Here is a 20,580-nt window from a genome sequence, read left to right as displayed (position 1 = left end):
TACCAAAAAAAGAAAAAATAGTCTTTAGTTATTATGTTGTAATAGAAAGAATTTGTTAACCAGTTTTTTTGCCATTGTAGATTTTTTATAAATCTATGTAGATACATGCTTTTCTCTCTTTAAAGAGGAGCAATATCAATATTTCTTTATAATGTAACTCATATTTTCCATTAAAAAATGGAATAATATTTTGTTTTTTCACCATGTACCTTATCATGGATATTTACTAAATATTAATTATGAGTTGTCATGTGAAAAGACTAATACTAATCCAAACTTTTTTAAAAACCATCACATGTCAATATTTGTTACATTTCAATTTCTTATCAAAGGATGAAATTCCTTTTAAGTAGATGACTAAATGAGTTATATTTTTGTTCAAGAAGTTTAATAAAATTATATAAAGGACCAGGATTGTTGTCAGAATTGCCCTGCTCTCCAGTGCAAGCCCTCAACTGAAATCACAACCGGGCATCAGCCCTGAGATCCTCAGCCTCACCCTCCTGGGACCTGCTTACTCACCCAAGGCTGTTCCACCATGTGAGAGACATGCAGGCTCAAACTGCAGAAAGGTCACTATCTATTTATTGATTCTTATTCACTCAACAAATATTTATTCAGTATCATCTATGCTCTGGGTATTGTGCTAATTAAGCATTAGGCTACATGAGAAAGGAAATTCATGGGTGCTGCCCTCACAGGTCTTCTAGCATAGTACAGAAGCAAAACTGAGAAGGCAGCAATACCATATAGTAGGTAACTGATAAGCAGAGGAAGGACAAGGTGCTGGGACCACATGTCACACCTCAGCTGCCCCAGTTGAGGGGCTCCAGTAGTCTATTCCAATTCCTAAGGAATTGTTCCAGCCTCCCAGGCCCAGTCTCCCCTCATGGCGTCGTGGTCTTGGGGACTCAATGAATTGATACATATAAAGCACTTAGAACAGTACGTGGCACTTAGTAAGTGCTCAATTAATGTGAGCTACATATTAGCTGTGATGTAACCTAATCTTTTTTAAAAATTTAGTGAAAAATTTCTAAAGAACTGTTTTGAATTCTTTTCTGTGTCCCAAAATTTAAAACAGATATAATTCACTTTTCACATATAAATGAATGTGTTTTGTACCTATTAAAATAGTTTTACAATTATCTGGTGAAAATTTACATATAATTGTTTTTATCATACTTAAGGAATAATTACCCCTGCTAATGGGAGTTGTTATTATCTTAGTCATTATTATTATCCTCATCTAAAGCATTTGTTAAAAATTGGATTTTGCCTTATAACTAAGCTAATCCCCTTTTCAAAGCAATTTTATGGACCTTCCCTCAGTATTTTTACAGTCTTAAGACAGTAGTAATGTTGATACAAATTGAGTGAGGGTCAGCATTAAATCAATTATTCCTTCTCAAGTTACTTTCTCTTAATGTGCTCTTATATATATCTTTTGTTTTAAATGTTCTAATGTGTTTTGTGTGTGTGATTACATAGCACACCTTTTCCGAGAGATTCGGAGACTTTGTATCAAAAACAACATATCTAGAAACAAGATCATAGTTGTATTTGCCCACAGAGTAGATGCTTGTACCTAAATGATTTTTGTGAACTAATTTCAAATTTACAGAAAAATTGCCAGAACAGTACAAAAAACTCTCATATTCCCTTCACTCAGGTTCCCCAACTGTTGACATTTTGCTGCATTTGTCTCGTGGCCTGCTGTTCTATATTTATGTGCCCATTATCATTCGTCTTTTGCTGAACCTTGAGAGCAAGCTGTACTTGATGTCCTGTCACCCCTAAATACTCAAGTACATGAAGTATCTTCTGTGCCCCAGATATTATGCCGAGCACTGGGGGAAAGGAGAGGCAAGATTGTTGTGGTTTCCCTGCCACAAGCTTATTGCATTGTTGTCAGGTCTCTTCAGACCCATCCCCCTGAAGAGCTTCTTAGCCTTACTCTCTCTCTCTCCCATGTCCTCGACAATTTTAAAGAGTAAAAGCCTTCATTTCTGTAGTGACCCTCAACCTAGATCCATCCAGTGTACCCTCATAACTAGTTCAAGCCATTCATTCTTGGCTGGAATACCACAGAAATGGTGCCACACTCATCTCAGGGCAGGACGGGAGGTGGTAGTGCCATGACGGCCCGGCCTACCCTGGTGATGTTGATCCTGATTGCCTGCTCCTGGTTGTGTATGCCAGCTTTCTCCATCTTCAAGTCAGCATTTTCCTCTTTTGTTGATTTGTATTTTCCTGCCTGTATCAACCTCCTCTATGATGGTTACCAAATGGTGGTTCTTTATTTCTGCCATTTTTTTTACATGTATTAGTTGGCATCCTGCTATAAGGAATAACCTCCCCTTTCTCCCATTTGTTTATTCATTTATTTTATTTACATCAATTTAGACTCATTAATTTTTAGGTGATCCAGTGAATTGTGATTTACTTTGATGCTAAAATTGTTTGTGATTTGGCCATTTGGAGGCCTTTTCCATGTCCCTTTGACTTGTCTCCATCATTCCTTGAGCATTTCCTTACTTTCTGACAAAAAAAGACTTTCAGACTCACTGTATTTCCTCTGCCCCAGCCCTGGAGTCAGCCATTTTGTCAGGGAGCCTGGTTTATTTTAGCTGAGGATGGTATTTAGACTTGATCTAGCCTAAAGGCCAAGAAGCAACTAGTATTGTATTTAGGAACCAATACCTGGATAGTTGAGATACTACTGGAATATTATTGCTTCTTGTCCTTTCAGCAAGAAAGCTAGGATATACATATATGCATATGTGTACATATACATACGCACATACATGTATATTATACAGATATACTAGTATGTACTCATAAATACTTTTATATGTAATGTATATATCTCTGTGTGTGTGTGTGTGTGTTGTGTTTAAGACCTGAAGACCAAGAAGACAACTCAGAACTATTCAGGTTTCAGGGCACAATCTGGGTTCAAACTTCTGTAAGCCTTATTATTCTCATCTATAAAATGTGAATTCAATGAGACAAATAAAATCTTTGTCATATAATAAGAGTTTGGTAACTATTAGGTATAATTATTTTTAATGCTGTAGTCACTATAATTATTAAAAATAATTCATTTAAGGAATAAATTAGGCAACGGCCTTGAATAAACATTTCTCAAAAGATGATGTACAAATGACCAATAAGTATATGAAAAAGTCCTCAACATCACTAATCAGTAGGGAAGTGTATATGAAAACCACAGTGCCTCTTCATACTCATTAGGATGGCTACTGTCAAAAAAAAAAGTAAAATAAGTTTTGGTAAAGATGTGAAGAAAATGGAATCCTTGTTACTGTTGGTAGGAATGTAAAATGGTGCAGCCACTGTGGAAAACAACTTGGCTGTTCCTCAAAAAGTTAAACATTGCCAAATGATCTAGGAATTCCATTCCTCAGTATATACCCAGAAAAATTGAAACAGGAATTGAAACAGACACTTGTACATCCATGTTTATAGCAGCATTATTTACCATAGCCAAAAGATGGAAGCACTCAATGCGCATCAGATAGATTGATAAACAAAATGTGGTATTTCATACAATGGAATATTATTCAGCTTTAAAAAGAAAGGAAATTTTGATACAGCCTGCAACATGAACGAACATTAAAGCTATTATGCTTAGTGAAATAAGCCAGACACAGAAACACGCATATTGTATGATTCCACTTAAATGAGATACCTAGAATAAGCAAGTTTTTAAAGATTGGAAGTAGCCCAGCCGGTGTAGCTCAGTGGTTGAGCGTTGACATGCCTAGGTTGTGGGCTCAATCCCCAGTAGGGGGCGAGGCAGCCAATCAAGGATTCTCTCATCATTGATGTTTCTATCTCCCTTCTCTGAAATCAATAAAAAATATATTTAAATAATAAAAAACACACACAGTAGGACAGTGATTACCAGAGGCTAGGGAGAGAGAAGTGGAGACTTTACTTAATGGGTATGTTTTGAAGATAATGAAAAAGTTTTGAAAATGGATAGGGGTGATGGTTGCACAGCATGGTGAATGGTGAATGTACTTAATGCCACCTAATTATACACTTAAAAATGGTTAAAATGGTAAATTTTATGTTATATATATTTTACCACAAATAAGAAAAAGATTACTGAGATGTTAAGATGATATACATGAAAAATTTGCCTATACATGTTTTTAAGTACTTCCTGTCTTCATAGTGTCCACTGATTATAGATAGATTGCTCTCTCCCCACCCTCCCACCCTGGCAAAACACAGACACACACACACTCAAAAAGGAAGGCTTAAGAATGATATTTGTAGCAGTTAATAGGAAGCGAATTTGGAAGGTCAAATTGACCTGTGGGCCAAATCTAGCCTGCAATTTGTAATGGTTTTCACATTTTTAAAGGTGTAAAAAAACAACAAAGAAAATGTGACAAAGACTGCATGTGACACAAAACCTAAAATATATGTGTGGCCCTTTGCAGGAAAAATTTGCTGACACCTGGTCTGGAACATTGCTGTGGACTGAATTGTGTCCCCTTAAGTTCATATATGAACATTGAAAGCATTATGCTGAGTGAAATAAGCCAGACACAGAAACATGCACTTTGAGCCCCAAAGTGACGGTATTTGGAGATGGGGCCTTTGGGAGGTTTAGATCAGGTCGTGGGCATTAGTGCCCTATAAGGGATCGTAGAGAGCTTCCTCCGTCTCTCCTGCATGTGAGAACACAGTGATGAGCAGCCTGATGACAATCAGGGAGAGGGTCCCCACCAGGAACCACGTGCACTGGCACCCTGATCTTGGACTTTTAGCCTCTAAACCTAAGAAAATACATTTCCGTTGTTTAAGCCACCCAGTCTGTGGTGTTTTATGGCAGTCAGAACAGACTAAGGTAACCATACTCCTCACACTTTGCCAAGAACAGACTCTCGTCCTCGCAGCTTTGATTTTACCAGAATCTCTTCACAAATGAAAGAGGTACTGAGAAGAAGAAAGAACACTCACCATAAAGCATGATCAGGGGATTTTTATTTTTATTTTTTGCAATAACCAGAGTGATAAGCAGCAGGTTCCAAAATGCCAAGAAGAATAGCGTTTCTACAGTAGTGATTTTCTTATGTGGCACCATCTGTTTTTCTTCTAATGTAATAAAAATGACAGCTTTTCTTGTACTGATACTCCCTGAGCCTTTTAAAGTCAAACATATGATGTTGTTTGTGTGTAAAGGTTTTTCTCTTGCATTCATTTGTTTCTCCAGCTTGAATTTTATGTAAACTCCCTTGGCTAAATTATACAAGCCACCCACACCCAACGCCTCCTCCCTCGCTGGAGAGCAGGGGACAGAAACCTGTCGTCTGCAGCCTGAGGGTCCAGCAGGCAGCTCACTACCAGGCCCAGGAAGGTTTCCTGCCGGGCAGGGCTGCCTGTGCCCACTCCCCCACTGGGCCATGATTGTGGACATGCATCTTTCAAACATGGCTTCTTCAAGACATTATTGGCAACCTAGTCTAAACCTGTCTCCCTCTTTTCCTTTGTAAACCTTACTAAATCCTCCTCCCCCTTTTCCTTTAAAAGGCAATTGCATGCATTTAAGGTAAGCACCATATTCTTTAAAAAACAACAACAACTCCTCAATGGTGGTATAATTTATATACCACAAAGTTCACCCATTTTAAGCTACAATTTAATGCTTTTTAGTAAATTCACAAAGTTTATAACCATCACCAAAATCCAGTCTTAGAATATTTCCTTCACCACATTATGACCCCTCATGCCCTTTAAAAGTTATCCCCATTCCCACTCCCAGTCCCACCCCACCTTCATCTGCTGCCTCTAGATTTCTCTTTTCTGGCCATTTTATAGACATGAAATCATACAAAGGGTAGTTGTTTGCATTTGGCTGTTTTCACCCAGCATAATGCTTTCGAGGTCCAACTGTGTTATAGCAGGTATCGAATTTCTTTTTCTTTTTCTTTTTTTTTTCTTTTTTTTGAATTTCTTTCCTTTGTGCTGCTGAATCGGACTCCACTGTGTGGATGTGCATCGCATTTTGTTTATCCATTCAACAGTGTGGACGTTTGGGTTGTTTTACTTTTCAGCTAATATAAGTAATGCTACTATGAACATATGTGCATAGTATCTCGTGTGGACATATTAAATCTCTTACTAGTATTCTGAATAATTAATAAAATATGTTTCTAGATCTTAATTCAAAAATCAGCTAAGTTTGAAGTTGTTATAATCCTCATCCTTTGTCCTTCAAAAATCCCTCCAAAGGTAAACTTCCTTTGTTTTCACTTCAGCAAGACTATCAGTTGATTCTTCTTCTCTGTCTAATTGGCCCTTGATAGAAAGGAGGCTCCCCACTTGTTAGAAAGTGTCCCCAACTCCTGCTTTCTAAAAAAGAAAGAAAATACAAGGTATCATTCAAGTTAAGGAGCATTGATTCAGTACATTCCCTGTGTCTGGGGCTGAGGATCCCGGAGACCTTACTGTCAGGAATCGAACCATGACCTCCTGGTTATAGGTCGATGCTCAACCACTGAGCCATGCTGGCTGGATATTTCATTCTTTTAACTCATTACATTCTGCCCTGGTTTGTGTTAATGGGTACTTATCTGCAAATTAGATAAGCTTGATCTCTGTCTTTACCCAAGTCCTCCTTTTTTTAAAACTCCTTACCAGAGAACATATTTTTAAATTGATTTTAAAGAGAGAGGAAGGAGGAGGGGGAGAGAGAGATAGTGACATTGATCCTTTGCCTCCTGCATGCACGCTGACTGGGGATTGACCCCAAAACCTGGATTTGTGCCCTGACCAGGAACTGCCACCTTTGGTGTATGGGCTAATAACAGTGTTGCACTTGCCATTGACCTGAAGATATCATTAGTACAAAATGGTCATTTCCTCATCTTTTTAAAATTATGACATGGCCTTTATAGGTGGAGTCTGGGAGCAGATTGCTTTCACATTTAGCCTGGGTCTGAGTATGTTACAGTTCTTTTGATTCAAGACTAACTTGGGGGGGGTGGGGAGGCTGTCCATCAAATAACCACTAGGCTGGATCAGAGTGGGAGGTTTCAGGGGTTTTGTTTGTTACCTGTCTTCTTGAAGGCCACTAAGACTACACAGAAACTGATATCAGTTATCAAAAAGCAGGGAACTGAATCTTGAAATGACCTAATTAAGATTGAATTTATTTGCTTTACAAATATTTGTTGAGCTCCTACTTGTGAAAAGCACAAAGTCCTTTTGGGAATCAAAAGATGAATAAAACACACTCCCAGCTTTCAAGACGTTTGCAGTGCAAAATATTTTTACCCAAAGATCTTTGAGCAAGGCTTGAGCCCAAAGCTATAAAACATCTTCTTAAGATGAGGAACATGACAAAGTACATCAAAAAGCCAAGTGTGCTCTGAGAGTATTTTAGTATAGATGGGTGTTAAGCAGGGATTTGGGGACAGACTGAAAAATGAAAGCTCTAGAGGTGTTAGCCTTTACTTTACTTTGGCCAATAAGTGAGCACCAGGGAAACAAAAAGTACTCTTGCTCTTGACAATATAAAATTCCTATCATTTTTAGAGAATGGTAACTGCAGCTTTGAAATTCTTTGTCAGAGCAATTTAGTTAATAGGTATGTAAATGACTGCTTATTTCATTGTGTAGGTGGATCATTCCATGTACACTTTCTGAGGAAGAATAAAGTGCTAAAAACTATTAACATTGCACATACAAAGACGCAAGAGTTAAGATTAGCATGCCATACCTTTGTTGTGTTAGATGTTAGGAGTAAGACATGATCCATCTTATCATTAGAATTTGTTCAGTTTACTCAGTGAAACTTTTTCCTCACATTCAACTCTTAACTGCCCTTTTTGGATGCAAGAAATGTAAGTGAATTGCCGTGGGAGCTTGTTTCTTATGACTGGTTTTCAAGCACTAAGGATCATGGTAAACCTCGCAGGGGTGGGTGGGAAGGAGGTGTTGAAAGTTCAAACCACAGAAATAGATTATCATGCAAGATTTGCAGTCTGAGGCATCTAGTGAGAACATCTCTTTAAAAAAGAAAAAAAAAAACCTAAGGAGTTCTTTTCAAAATTTTTTGTTTTTTTCTGCATGAAAACAACTTCATAGGAGGTTAGGAATTCCAAAGCTCTTCTGACTTTTAGCTACTTACTGTGATCAGCAGGGAAGCTTCTTTAATCCTTGAGTTAAACAGGGAAGAAGTCACCGGTGGGAGAGAATAAATGGGCCTTGCCTCGTAGATGGTCTCCAGCTCTTCTCCCACTTGAATCCATCCTCCCCAGTGAATCAGTAGCGTGGTTTGTTGTTGTTAACCTGAGGATATTTTTTCTCATTAGTTTTTAGAGAGAGTGGGAGCGGAGGGGGGGGGGGGGGGGGGCAGAGAGAGAAACATCAATTCGAGAAGGATATGTTGACTGGTTGCCTCCCAAATGGACCCCTACGAGGGCTGTGGGGTCGAACCTGCAACCCAGGCATGTGCCCTTGACTGGAAATCGACCCTACTACCCTCCAGTGCATAGGCGGACACTCTAACCAGTGAGCCTTGCAGGCTACAGTTGTGTTTTAATCACTATATTACCTCTCCTTGAAATTTCCTTAGGTTCCTAAGTATCTTGTAGATCAAATTAAAATTCTTAATGGAATCCAAGCTTTCCACCCTTATCTTCTTCCCTTCTACCCTTCTTATCTAACCACTCTTGGCTCCCACTAACATCCATTCACATTCTCCTGTGTTAATTTCTTTCTGTGGGCTACAGCTCATGTAATTCCCAGTCCCTGCATCTCTCACTCATCAGTAAGCTGAGCTCCTCTCACTTGCCCCTTCCCATTGGCTTTCTACACAGTTGTCATGGGCATGAGTTCCTTTCTGTGGCAAGCTCTCTGCGTTATGCTGTGGCCACTGAGGATGGACACCAGGGACTGTGTCCACTTCCTGGAACCCCCACTTCTGTAAAGGGATTGTGGGGGAGGGGTGCTGTACATTGTGAGTGCTTTTGTTATCAAATGTTACTTGCTTTTGTATTCCTTTTCCTCCAGGTACAGAGTGAAGACAGTGTCCTTCTGTTTGTTATTGCCTGGACAATCACAGAAATTATCCGTTACTCCTTTTACACATTCAGTTTATTAAACCACCTGCCTTACCTCATCAAATGGGCCAGGTAAAGAAGTACAGGGAATGAAGACTAACTTTTGAAATGATCTATCACTGCAATATTGTCTAAATACTACTTCTAAGTTTTTTTTAAAAAAGTGTATAAGACGGGGGATGGGTAGAAAGCTGTTCTGTAGATTTCATCAGGATAAAGAACTCTATTTAATTTTGATTCTAGAAATACTGTTTTAAATTTTTTACATTTGTTATTTTTATTGAATCAGTTCTTTGCAGTTAAATTATTCAATAGAGATTTGATGTAGCATCCCTTTTTTGTCTGCATCAAATTTTACTGATGAGTTTCTGCCATTATGATTTTTTGGACCAAGTCCAGTTCTCAATTTTCTCAACAAGCTGTGACTCTTAAATTAATTTCTAATTAATAGCAGTTTAGATTAGTATCAGTTTATTTTGCCTTGATTATTTTTACAATAATATTCATTATGAGTTGGATAAAAGGCCATCTATTTATCTGAACTAATCCATGAGACAGTTGTAAGCAATTTTCTGAGTTGAAAACGACTATGGGGAGGATTGACAAAAGGAGCAAAATTATCCTTGGGGCCCAAATGCCTCCTTTCATGGAAGGAAAATAGTGGTTCCTAGGCAGTTTATGAGTTGGGTGGTTAAATTAGAGGCAGACCAGTTGTTTGTGACATTCCAAGTATGTGCACTTCTTTACTTTCTTCCTTTTTTCCCCTAGTAAACATTTTTATTACGAAAAGGGAAGAATGGGGGAAACATAGTTTCTAACCAACCTGGCAGGCATTGTGGAAGCTGTCCACCCTGGGTATAGGGAGCATTCATTGACCAAGCCCTGATTTTACCATTGGAGAATGATTCTTTTGTCCCTGTTTTCCATGGCCTATGGAAAATTCTTCCTTTTCCACCATCCTCCTTAGCATGCTGAGGTTGGCAGTGGAGAAAATCTTCCTTTCATCTTCGCAGATTTCTCAGTACCTGGAAATTCCTGTACCTGGAATTTTGAAGCTCAGTACTCACTGTCAGCCACAAACAGCCAAAGACTTTTTATTTTTTAATTATTAAAGTATAGTTGGCATACAATATTATGTATGAGTTTCAGGTGTACAGCATAGTTATCCGACTATTTATACACCTTACAAAGTGATCACTGCAATAAAATTAGTTATAGATCACTGTACAAAGCTATTATAATACTGTTGACTATATGTATTCCCTATGCTGTACGTCACATCCCCATAACGTATTTTATCCCCCCTCCCCTCCCCTCTGGCAACCATCAGTTTGTTTTCTGTGTCTCTGAGTCTGTTTCTGTTTTGTTTTGTCTGTTTGTTCTGTTTTTTAGATTCCACATGTAAGTGAAATATGTTATTTTGTCCCCTGTCTGACACATCACTTAGCATAATATCCTCTAGGGCCATCCATCACAAATAGCAAGGTTTGATTATTTGTTATGGCTGAGTTATATTTCATTATATGTCATCTTTATCTATCTATCAGTGGACACTTAGGTTGCTTCCATATCTTGGCTATTGTGAATAATGCTGCATGAAAGGCTTTTTAAAATCTGAGCTGATGATTTCTTCAGCAATACTTATACCTCGAAATGACTTCCAGTTTATTTCATAGGATGAACTTCTCTCTGAATTCTCTTTGAAACATAGAGAATTTCTTTTTAAAGTGAAAGAAATTGTGTGGATTCTCCCATGTGATAGTAATTATAGTTTTTTCATTGAAAAATTACATGACGAAAAGTTTGTATAAATTTTTAATTTTTAAAATTAGCATATATTTCAGTTTTCACAACAGCATGCACAGACCTTTGACTAATTGTAGGAGTGCACACACATGGAATGCGCTATTTTTTTTGTCCATAGACCAGACTTAGTGTACATTGTTAAGGATTCCTAGACAAATACTCCCAACACCTTCTCCCAACTCCCTGCATATGCCCCATCCACTCCCACCCCATAGGGTAGGTTCAATATAAATCATAACTCAGTGCCCCTGCTTTACAAATATTTGGCAGCACCTCAGTTTAGGGAGTTGTTTTCAAGAATTTTTTAAGGCTTACCGAACACATTTATTTTATTTTAGAATAGTCAGAAACATACCTGCTATAGGCCCTTTCAAAAAACTGGCTTATGAAACCTAATCTTCAACAGTGGATGAACAAGAAAATGTATAAACAGACATATTTTCTTTTCTTTTTTTTTAATGTATTTTATTGATTTTTTTACAGAGAGGAAGGGAGAGAGATAAAGAGTTAGAAACATCGATGAGAGAGAAACATCGATCAGCTGCCTCCTGCACATCTCCTACTGGGGATGTGCCCACAACCCAGGTACATGCCCTCAACCGGAATCGAACCTGGGACCTTTCAGTCCACAGGCCGACGCTCTATCCACTGAGCCAAACCGGTTTTGGCAACAGACCAATATTTTCTAAAAGACCCGTACTGATTAGAAGGGTGGGAGTGCGTCTTTCTACTAACACTGGCTTCGAGCCTCAGTAATGAGCGTTTTGTTTTGTTTTGTTTTAGGTACACACTGTTCATTGTGCTATATCCAATGGGAGTGTCAGGAGAATTGCTCACAATATATGCTGCTTTGCCTTTTGTCAGACAGGCTGGCCTGTACTCCATCAGTTTACCTAACAAATACAATTTCTCCTTTGACTATTATGCATTCCTAATTCTGATAATGATCTCCTACATTCCACGTAAGTAAACAGTTATGCATAAATTCATTTATGTTTTAAAAATTGGCTCTACAATAGCTAGAGTTAAATGCCTTTGGTTGTTTTTACACCATATTTAGGTAAATGTAAATCTGGTTTATTGGGAATTTTCTCTGGTAGTAGTTGTAGAAAGATGACTCCTCAATACAGCTGCCAAAATGCATCCCTTCTTAGTGTGTGGGTTTGAAACACTGACTACCAGGATGGTAACTGTTGGGGAAAAGTACTGAGTGGAAAACAAAAAAAGCCATTAAAGCCTTACCTTGACTTTTTCTGTTTCTCAGGAACTGCTTATTATGGTATCGGAAAAACATTGTAAAGGGGTGGGGGGTTTTGCATTTTTACTATATCAAATAGACAGTTCCTCATTTTTAAGGAATCAGTAGTTAATTGGAAACAAGTAGCAAAATAAAAACAGGTTAATTGCCCTGGCATGTTGCGCAGTGGTTGGCTCTTCGGCCCATGGACCGAGAGGTTACAGGTTCAATTCCCGGTCAGGGCCCCATACCTGGGTTGAAGGTTCATTCCCCAGCCCCGGTTGGGGCGTGTTGGGGAGGCAGCCAGTCAATGTCTCTCTCTCACATCAATGTTACTCTCCCCCCACCCCCCTGCCTTCCACTCTTTCTAAAAGCAAGGGAAAAATATATCCTCGAGTGAGGATTAAAAAATAAAATAAAAACATTAATTTATTTTTTCTATATTTTTTATTTTCCTGTTTAGAAACCAGCACTAAAACCATTTGAACAGAACATAGTGTTCTCTTTAGGATGGCTTCCAGTATTTAACAGTGCTGCTAAAGGCCTATACTGGATAATCAAATGTGCCCCTCAGCGTACTTGGGAACAAAGGGAAAATGCTGTGTTTGAGGCCTCTGTGAAGTGAGTCCTGTTTGCTGAGGAAGAGTTGTTTGGTCCTTTTCTTGGATTCTGTTGTTCATTGAAATCCTGTGGTTGATTTCCACATATCCAAAAGGACATAGGTTTCTTCTCCTTTAGCTATTCCTACAGCTATTGTGACTGGCTCTTATTTTCGTCTATAAGGTGCTATCTTCTCCCCTAAACCTTGGGTTAAATTCAGACAGGAGGGTTGGGCTTTTCTTCATCCTATGGCACTAACTGTGTGAGCCATCCTAACTGTCGTAAGGACATGTTAGTGTCCCTCTGAGGAAACCTGCATTTCATGCATTGTGAAAAAAAACTGCATCCTGATTTCATGTAGCATTTATCTTGGACACAATTCTGCTTCATGATTCACTTCCCACTCTATTAATTATCAGGTCCTTCTCTTGGGTGCTGAAACCATGGTGGCTAAAGGCCATCTCTCAGATGTAAAAAGAGTTGCTTATCAAATAGAAGGTAAATATGGAAGAGTCTAAAAATTCAAGTAGTAAAAATTAGCTTACAGTTTTTTACCTTTCCAATGTTGTTCCCTAAGAGTTTCATCTTCCAATCTCCAGAGCAACAATTCTTAGTTGCAGTTTTGCCATCCTGGAATAACAGGTATTATCCCAGTGAGCAGGCGCCACCGATTTATTTAACCCTTTGTATGCCACAAGCGTCTACAGACACGGGGAAGGCTTCCGTTTTGAATGCGTGGCATTAACCGTGGCAGTTAAACTGGTTAAATTCAGCATGTTTTTTGAGTAAATAGAGAATAGATGCCATTCTGGGTAACCTGAAAAGGGTCAAGGAGGATCTCGTGCAGTGAAACCAATAACAAGATGCTGCCACACTGGCAGAAGTCAGGGCTGCTGCAGGGTCTCTGTCAGAAAGGAGGGCTTCCTCCCCGCAACAGCCTCCTGGGCAGTCCGTGTCTGCGCCTCCACTCTTTCTTGTGTTCTGATGGCCAGCCAGTGCCCAGCCTTGCCTCTCCCTGCTGACCTCATGACAGCGGAGGGGCCTGGTCTTCCACAGGCAGCCTCCCCATGGATAGCATTCCTCAAGGAGAACGTTCCCGGTTCTGTGGGGCTTCCCCTCAGCTTTAAAATGTGAAAGACCTCAGCCAGTGTCTGCACAGACTTCTCAGCGCATCTGTTTCTTCGTCTCAGTTCCTTCCCCCTTCCCTTTTCAGCCTCCTTTTGGTAAGAGAACTTGGCTTAGTTGAAGTTTATAGTCTTTCCTTTTCAAGGTGGCTTAACTCTTCTAGACAAAGAGTAGGGGTTGATTTCTAATAAAGATTAAAAGATTTCCTCCAAATCTCTGACTCCCCACCCAGCTCAAGATGGCACCTGACCTGCTGCAAATCCTGTGTCTGCTGGCGCCCTCGGCGCCTCCGGCGGGGCAGGATGGGCGGTAGCACTGAGGCCAGTTTGTACACTTTGTTCCGGCCAACCGCACATTTCATCTTTCCAAAGCTTTGTATTTATTAGAAGAAATGCAGAATTAGGAGAGGTTGCTTGTTGACATGTGGTCTTTACCAATTTGGTTTTCTTTCTACAACTTAAGTTTCTTTTAATCTCGTTTAATAGGGAGTTTGTGATAGATATTACATAGGCAACACCTGCTTTTATGGTCCTGACCTGTTACTGCATTGATGTACATGTAGCCCAGATTGCGGCCCATGAGCCCTGGCCCAGGAGGGCTCTTGTGTTGGGAAGCTTGGAGTCCTGTGCAAGGTGATCCTCCCTGCTGTGGGCAGTGGCAGTATGTGCTGTGTCTGCGGGACTCAGTAGATATCTAAGTCCTGTTTACATTTTCCCGCCCCACGTTGGTGAGCACTGGTTGTAGAGTGGGAATAAAAAGGCTGAGAAACAGTGATGTAGGGTGAAGACACCAAGAAGCTGGCTCTCCCAGTGGTCAGTAACTATAACCACAGCTCTGATTTTTGGAAAAATTGAAAACGAAACTTGTCCCAGACAGAGCATTTCCAGTTGCTCTCCTCCTCCAAGTCTTCCTTCCCTAGAGAGAGAGAGAGAATCCATCTTCTTCTTTTTTTTTTTAATCCTTACCCGAGGATGTTTTTGTCATTGATTTTTTTTTTTTTATAGAGAATGGAAGGGAAGGAGGAGGAAGAGAGAGAGAGAAACATCAATGTGAGAGAGGCACATCTATTGGTTGCCTCCTGCATGAACTCCAACCGAGTCTGGGGATTGAACCTGCAACTGAGTATGTGCTCTTGATCACAAATCGAATCTCCACCCTTCAGTCCACCAAACCGGCCAGGGCGAGAGAGTCCATCTTCTTACAGAAAGGGGCACAGTGGCACCCACCAGCCCCCACACCCACCCCAACACACCAACTGTCTCCATTCTGTGTGCCCTGAACTGGGAGAGCATAAGGTAGAACTCTAAGTAGCCTGTTGTAAGGTTGAGGTTTTCTTAAGGATAGTCTTCATTAGAGCCCAATGGAGTTAAATATAGGAGCCATGAATCTGGAATTGTTTTAACCCTAAAATTTGGGTTTAGTCTGAACATGTGGGTAACTCCGATGGAGACAGTATCATCCACATTTTGGTCCCAGGAAGATGTCACTGCTAGAGCTATAGAGAGCCTTCAGCCCAGTATCCCATTCCTTTTCTTAGGCACTCAGAAACCTCTAGGAGATGTGGAAGAACTCAAGGGCCATATTTGCCCTCTGTTTCTGACATCTGCCTCTTGGGCAGCCAGCAGGCCCTTGCATACAGGGATGAAGGCACACTTGGCCATCTTACTCTGCTTGCTGCTGAGGGCCTACTGAATGGCTTCCAGCTCACTGTCCCCCCTCCCACCCTCTGAACTAGCTGTGAGGCTGTAGCTGCCCTGTACAGGGTGATGTAATCAAATGCAACCAGAGGAAAAGGCCTCTGTGCTTTGCCACAACATTTCCCTTTACGAAAGCACGTCTATAGAAATGTGACTGGCCCGCATTTTTAAATGATTACAATTATCATTTCTTATGGTTTAATTATATCTTTACTTCTAGTTTTTAGATTATAGAGCTTGTCAACTTTTTTGGCTCTCTCGTACTAAAATACTTCACTGTTGAATTACATGCACAAGCTGGGTCTTTTCTGCAAATAACTTTCTGCCTGCAAATAGTGAGTGGAGTGGTTGGCAGCCCTGCTCGGCATCAGCTTTTGCAGCTTATCAGATCTGTGTGCACATGCCCACTGATGGCGTGGAGTACATTTGAAATTTGGGAGGACCATTTGAAATTTGTCCAACTTGGAACCCATTTAAAAAGGAAGAAACTGTCAGAGAGCGTGGGCAATACTAGAAATTACCTCCCCCAAAATACAAGTTATTGTCTAAAAATAGACATTGGAACTGCTGAGAAGGGGAGGAAAGGAAGGATATTGTACACCCAAGACTAGCTCACTGGAGTTTCTTACATGGTTATTGAATCCCCCAGTTTACAGTAACCTTGAGAAGGCCAGGCAGCTTAAACTGGCATTTTCCAAATGTGATCTCCGCCCGTTTCCAAATATTCCCTAAGTAGGCAGAACCATCCCGTTCATTTGAGAGCCCTTACTTTTTAAAGTAATCTATACATTACCAAGAACAGAATCTCCAGTGACTAAGATACTGGCTATCTTTTCATAAAGACTTTTTCTACACTCAAACCTGTCTCAGTTGTGTTCAGATTAGATGTAGTAGCACTCCTCCCCGCCTCAGTCTGGCCTTTCACAGAACAGCCCAGAGCCTGGTCCTAACTGTCAGTGATTTGCAGTGAAACACCAGACAAGTTGCCTGCCTTCTCTGGGCTTGAATTCCTCCTCTGAAACATGGACAATAACTCCCTCACTAGAATTTTTCACTTAGTTGTTGTGAAATCAGAGAGTGAGTGTAAAGGTAATAAGAGTGTAAAGAATATAATTTGCTGGCTCTGTGGCATCTTGACTGGTAATGGTAGTGACAGTAATGTCTGTCAGTGCAGGCCACATGACCCTTCCTCCATGGCTAACACAGGCAAAGGTAGGTCTCTGCGTTTTCCCTTCCCCAAGTACACTTGGCCACTCCTCGGCAACTGGACGATAAAGGAGTCAGAAAGTCAGGAGGACTTCAGTCCAGGTGCTTTACATGTTTTTATTTGTTTTTAAGAGAGAGAAAGGGAGAGGGATAGAAACATTGATGAGAGAGAAACATCAATCAGCTGTCTCCTGCATGCCCCCTATTGAGGATTGAGCCCACAACCCAGGCATGTGCCCTGACTGGGAATCAAACCCATGACCTCCTGATTCATGGGTCAACACTCAACCACTGAGCCACACTGGCCAGTCAATTTCATGTGCTTTAAACATGCAATTTTAAATGTTCTCCTTAACCAGTTCTTTCTTTTCTTTCCAGTTTTCCCCCAGTTATACTTCCACATGATACACCAGAGAAGGAAGGTCCTTTCTCATACTGAAGAACACAAGAAATTTGAATAGTTCCTGTTTCTGCACCCTTCCAAAAACTTTTCAACAACAAAAAGATGCTGCAGACTTTTTGAGTTCCCAATACGTTTCATAGAAAATAAGTAAAACTATTTTTAAAATACTAAACAAAACGAAAACCAAAATCCAGTGTCACACAGGCCTGGGGTTTTATAAGATAAAACAAGAAAAAAAGCTGTTACATAAAACACCCTGGCCAGTCCATTCAGCATGCTTTTTCAACCAGAAGTTCCCAGTATTTATGATGGCACTAGACAGGGATTTGGCATTTTTTACCCTCCTATTTCCTTCGTGTATCTGATAAACAAAGATCTGTAACACTGAATGCCTGATAGTTGCAGTCTGAGTATGGAGGTGGCACCAGCTGGGTGCCCGGCTTGCAGGAGTTCTGTTCAGTCTGCAGCGTGGTCAGCATCCTCTTTCAAAGTGCTCCACTGCATGCTGAGAACTGTTTGTGTTTTTGCAGCGGCAACCTTTGTTCTCTGGAATGCTCTGAAGTTATGGCTAGGACCTTTTCCTCATGTCTAGTGAATGAAATACACAGTTTGTATGTCTGTGAAGCTTTGGGGTAGTACCCATCGTCAGAAAACAGCTAGAACCCTTTTGTTTTCATTTGAGTCATTACTGCCTGCCACTAAGAAATGTGCTTGAATCTAATAAGTATGCATACATTATAGAGAATCTACCTTACCTGGGGCTCAGCGCCGCTCATATTTAACAAAACGACAGTGCTCAGAAAGGGAGAGTTTCAGCATAGTAAATGACAGGCACTCCCCAGTCCTGTCCTCAGAGCCCCCCTGAGCGATGCATTTGCAGCAATTGTTCTCATCGATGGCCCAAAACCAGTCTAGTCACAGAAGGGGAGGATCTGCTCATGAAACACATGGAAGGTGTTACTTTAGAAATGTCGTCGGAAGAACATTCAGGAAGAGGCTTCTGTTTCTACACCCTGATCATTTTATTTTTAAATTTTCATGAAACTCTTCTGTTTGGATACTTCTCCTAACTATGGTCCTCTGTAATTCCCACCAAGTTGTACATGCAGAGGCAGTGGGATATCCAGTGGGCAGTCAGGAGCTGAAAGCAGTGTCACCCACATGCTGGGGCAGCCAAGAAACCCTTTCTCATGGACATTATTTAATCAGCATCCTGTCTTTGTGCCATGTCATTGCTCAGCTGTGCATCTCGGACTCTTCCAGAAAGGGCTGGAGGGAAATGTAAAGCCCAAGCTCAGATGTGCACTAGATTTTAAACACAGGATGTTCTTTGTGGAGCCTCTTTTTTTTATTTTTGGAAAAATTGGTTGATCTTTAAAACATTAAAAGTGTACCTTATAGAGTCATTATCACTTAAAATATAATTGCTAATGTCAGAAGAGTGTCATAATGGAAAGTAAATTTGAAATGCTTATTTTCATAGGCACTTGAAAGTTAACATAAGAATGAGAAGAAAATATGCAGCCTAAAATGTGATGCAGATGTGTAATAAATAACTTTTGAATTGAACATTAACATTCTGCTTCGCACAGTCAGCACTCTTAACTTGGGCATATTGAGATTAGAATCTATTGTACATGATAAACAAAATGTATGGGAAAGATTATATTTCATGCTTTTTCTCATTTTTCAAAACTGTATTTCTCCTGTCAAATAGAATCAATTTGGATTATAATAGCCTTATTATTTAATCTGGGTAAGATTTTTTTCAGTTGTTGGAATAGTTAGATGATGGGATGAAAAGTGCAGGTTTTTTTCAGGGTTGCTGGATTGGATTTATTCAGGCCTCTCTATTGTAATTTGTCACTATTTAGGGAAACAGTCTGTTGCAGACAGTGGTATTCCCTCAAATTGCAAAAAGAACACAGTAAACAACTTTCTTCTCAAAAAGGGTCTCAGCCCCAGTGTTTATTTCTGTACATCAAACATTTAAAATGCTCATGGCAGATAAGTAAAGACATGCCACCATGTCCTTCAGCCACCTCTTCTAGTAAATGGTGTTTTTGTTTTTTGTTTTTGTTTTTTTAGCTCCAACATAAATTAATGTTTTCTTTGAAGTGGTGGCATTCTTTTAGGAATTGAGACCATCCAACCCCGCCAATGTCCCACCTTCCTACAAAGTGTGAATGGAAAAGGTGGTATTCGGTGGGTGTTTTGACAGACTTTCAGTATTCATTTCAGTCCACAATCAAAGACATCAGCTGCCCCCTGACAGGATGTTTCAGATCCCTCTCGGGACCACCTTCTGGCTGAGGATTCTGTGAGGTGCGCAGTAGTGCTTTGTAGACGCGAGCTGCTGAATTGCAACTTGCTGTCTTCTGTTTGCTAAGGTTGGGATCGTTCATTTAACATGCATTGCCTGTGATCAGAGGCACCGTGGAGAGTTAGTCCTGGAATAAAGCACCACCCTGCCAGACGAGGACGGTCCTCTGGCGCGAGCTTCCTACGGAGGATGTAGCCCTAAAGAGGCCTGTGAAGAGACTGCCCTCATTTCCACTTGTGCTTTTGGTTATTCATTTGTAATAAAAGGTTGTCATCGATGTGGTGCAACCTACGAATTCTTTTCAATTCTGAGTTTCAGGTAAAACATAAAACACCAGAATCAGTACATACTGCTCCTTTGAAATTTGGGTAAAAATTTATATGATCATATATAGTCATTTTTGTATTTTTTCTATGTTGTGAAAACCAAAATTGTAATTTTATAAGTCTTTGATTCACTAAAATTCTATAATTTAAATGTATTTTTTGTATATTTAGAAATAAGGCATTCAAAGACTATGCTTAACTTTCTATGCATGCATTTGGAAGCTGTTTTTACTGATAATGTAGTAGTAAGTTGTATTCATAAAATACTGATCTGTGTTGCATTTCAAAATAAACTGGTGTGTGCTCTGCCTGGGTCTGAAACACTGGCCAGCGAGTCTGGTGATTTTTCACATTAAATGGCCTGAAAGTGGTGGTGTAGGAACACGGACACGTTTCAGTTCTGCCACAGGTTCCAGCTCACTCTTTGACAGTTTTAAAATGTATTTCTGCTCATCATGTGGTTCTGCACCTACAGGAAAAGTAGATTATATTAAGAGGTTTCCAAAAATTTGTTCTTCCTGCCAGTCTTCAAGCTTATCAAGCCCGTCCCCAATGCGGCTGCAGAGGGACGAGGGGGACCTCATGTAGGTGCCCAGGAATCTAAGAAACTCATCAGTGGATGATTGAGGACCCTTATTGTACAGTGTTTTTTGTTTCGTTTCTGTCTTTAGCCTAACTCTTCTAATGTAAGTTGAAAGGGGAAATACTCCTGTTGCCCAGCAATGCTCATTGCATATCAGACAGATACATGGT

General features: G+C 40.1%; 1 protein-coding gene across 1 annotated transcript in view; it reads left to right on the top strand.

Moving 5' to 3' along the window:
* HACD2 (3-hydroxyacyl-CoA dehydratase 2) overlaps nucleotides 1-20,148 on the top strand; it is a 67,386-nt gene extending 47,238 nt beyond the window's left edge. Inside the window, exons 5-7 of the mRNA XM_070406350.1 lie at nucleotides 9,055-9,176; nucleotides 11,694-11,872; nucleotides 17,154-20,148. Of these exons, the coding sequence (XP_070262451.1) occupies nucleotides 9,055-9,176; nucleotides 11,694-11,872; nucleotides 17,154-17,236 (384 nt within the window). The 3' untranslated portion in view covers nucleotides 17,237-20,148. The remainder of the gene's footprint in view (nucleotides 1-9,054; nucleotides 9,177-11,693; nucleotides 11,873-17,153) is intronic.
* Nucleotides 20,149-20,580: the final 432 nt, after the last annotated feature.

This window comes from Myotis yumanensis, unplaced genomic scaffold, assembly GCF_028538775.1.
Source record: "Myotis yumanensis isolate MYYU_CA2020_CCGP unplaced genomic scaffold, mMyoYum1.0.hap1 SCAF_2, whole genome shotgun sequence".
Taxonomy (NCBI): Eukaryota; Metazoa; Chordata; class Mammalia; order Chiroptera; family Vespertilionidae; genus Myotis; species Myotis yumanensis.
This window is presented reverse-complemented; position numbering and strand designations above follow the sequence as displayed.